General features: G+C 45.2%; 1 protein-coding gene across 1 annotated transcript in view; it reads left to right on the top strand.

Moving 5' to 3' along the window:
• cps1 (carbamoyl-phosphate synthase 1, mitochondrial) overlaps positions 1 to 2,500 on the top strand; it is a 102,192-nt gene that overhangs the window by 38,538 nt on the left and 61,154 nt on the right. The window contains exons 20-21 of the mRNA XM_060877118.1: positions 1 to 93; positions 1,128 to 1,246. The exon at positions 1 to 93 is cut by the window's left edge and continues 84 nt beyond it. Coding sequence (XP_060733101.1) covers positions 1 to 93; positions 1,128 to 1,246 — 212 coding nt within the window. The remainder of the gene's footprint in view (positions 94 to 1,127; positions 1,247 to 2,500) is intronic.

Here is a 2,500-nt window from a genome sequence, read left to right as displayed (position 1 = left end):
CACCTGCCCTTGAAGAGACCCTGGAGCGAGCAGCAGGACCTGCACCAGGAGCTTGCCGTTCCCTCGAGCACTCGTATTTTCTCCCTGGCTAAGGTAGAGCTCAGGACTCGTGTGGCACTCAGAGTAACCCTCACACATCTATATTCAGCTTTGACTGGTGTAGGCGGTGCAGCATATGCTCTTCTACTCACTAGCACACAGAATGATGAAGCTTAGCATAAAAACGTAACAGCTAGCATTTCAGTTTAAACTGCTCATTTGCACTCGGTATTTATTTTTGTCGAGTATGTTTGCGAGGTCAGGCTGTGAGTGGGCCGACAGTAAAATCTTTTGTACACCTGTTCGATCGCGACATCTGTCAGCCTCCACTTCTTCTGCTGTTCTTTCAGGCTCACTTCATTATTCTAACACAATTACAAAGAATTATTTTCCAAACTGTAGACCAGAATAACCTTGAGAAGAATCTAATATGTACAGTGAATATATTTCCGTAAAGCCAGTTGCTGTGTGAAATCAAATATTTTATTATGTTATGAGTGCCGGATAAAATGATTCGATATTAAAGAACAAATGGCCCAAAGTGCATCAAGCCAGGAAATATCAATAACCCTCAAGGTTAGCCTCGCCGTAATTGCTGCCCCGTAATTTCATGCCGGTCTCTCTCCACTCGAGCTTCCGATTCGCCGGGTGCCCGAGCAGTCACGGCTCATCGGTCTCGCCGTTTTACATTCAGCGGAGGCAGCGATGCTTACTGCTCGCAATCAGGAGCCATTATCCCTCGCTTAACAACGACCCAACAATACCTTACTGATTCCTGGTTTCTACAACAATCCCTTTTTACTGGTACAAAACAAAATGGAAACGTCTGATCTAAAATGAGTCAGAACTCATAAGCTTTAGAGGCTTATAAACAAACACTTGGGGAATCTCACAAAGCAGAAATGGGTTAAATATCATAATGTTCAGAAACACTTCTGAAACAATACAAATTCTTAAAGCCATGAGTGACTTCATATTAACCACCACTGTGGAGTGAGACATGACAAAACTAACGAAACAAGCACACGTTCTAGTTTTAGACTCGTTTTTATCACAGAGTTCATCAGCGCGTCTTTCTTCCTCTCTAGGCGCTACATGACGGCGTCAGCGTGGACCAGATTCATGAGCTCACGGCTATCGATAAGTGGTTTCTGCACAAACTGAGGTGCATCACAGAGCTGGAGCGGAGGCTACGCCAGTATGACAGGTGAACATCCGACATATAAAATAAACAGGTTGCATTTATGACCAAACGGATGCCAGGTGTTTGTTTGCCACTAGATGGTGATGTTGGGACAGAGTTCAGCTTTTTATAAGACTCTACAGTCACAAAGTTCGCCAAAGATTCATTTCATTTTATCGAGTCGCTCGTGAGGTTTGAACTCCGAATTTATGTAACTCTCTCTCTGACTTGTGACTTTTTTTTTTAAATCACTCTGTATTCATTCCTCATGCAATTTCAGTCCAGTGTAACGATCACTTTTGTGTGTATAAGCACTTATTAGGAATAAACACTCTCATAAAGCAAATGAGGTACAAGTAGGGGGGAGGGGAGGAGAGGAGATGAGAGAAGAGAAGAGGACAAGACACGGGAGGAGAGAAGAGAAGAGGACAAGACAGGGGAGGAGAGAAGAGAAGAGGACAAGACGGGAGGAGAGAAGAGAAGAGGACAAGACAAGGGAGGAGAGAAGAGGACAAGACAGGGGAGGAGAGAAGAGAAGAGGACAAGACAAGGGAGGAGAGAAGAGAAGAGGACAAGACGGGAGGAGAGAAGAGAAGAGGACAAGACAAGGGAGGAGAGAAGAGAAGAGGACAAGACAAGGGAGGAGAGAAGAGAAGAGGACAAGACAGGGGAGAAGAAAAGAGGACAAGACGGGAGGAGAGAAGAGAAGAGGACAAGACAAGGGAGGAGAGAAGAGAAGAGGACAAGACAGGGGAGGAGAGAAGAGAAGAGGACAAGACAGGGGAGAAGAGAAGAGGACAAGACGGGAGGAGAGAAGAGAAGAGGACAAGACAAGGGAGGAGAGAAGAGAAGAGGACAAGACAGGGGAGGAGAGAAGAGAACAAGACAGGGAGGAGAGAAGAGGACAAGACAGGGGAGGAGAGAAGAGAACAAGACAGGGAGGAGAGAAGAGAATACTTCTCATTTCTACAAATCAGGGTAACAGACTTGGATTATAAAGCATCAGAGTATATCTGCTTTATCATGTTATATAATCTAGTCACCTACCTATCGCTCACCTCCAGCTCACTTAAACGAATCGTCTCCTGTTGCTTTGCCATGGCGACTCGACGCAGGCCTGAACATCGCATAAGTTGCATGTTATTCACTTTTAGAGAAAACCAAAGATGACCGGTGTGGGTGAAAGTCACAGAGAAGACGGCACAGGAAGCCCGGCTTCCCCTTTCTGTTTCATTAAAATGCACCACTGAGATGTTTACCGAAGTGTCTCTATTATTC

This window comes from Tachysurus vachellii, chromosome 8 (genome assembly GCF_030014155.1).
Source record: "Tachysurus vachellii isolate PV-2020 chromosome 8, HZAU_Pvac_v1, whole genome shotgun sequence".
Lineage (NCBI taxonomy): Eukaryota > Metazoa > Chordata > Actinopteri > Siluriformes > Bagridae > Tachysurus > Tachysurus vachellii.
This window is presented reverse-complemented; position numbering and strand designations above follow the sequence as displayed.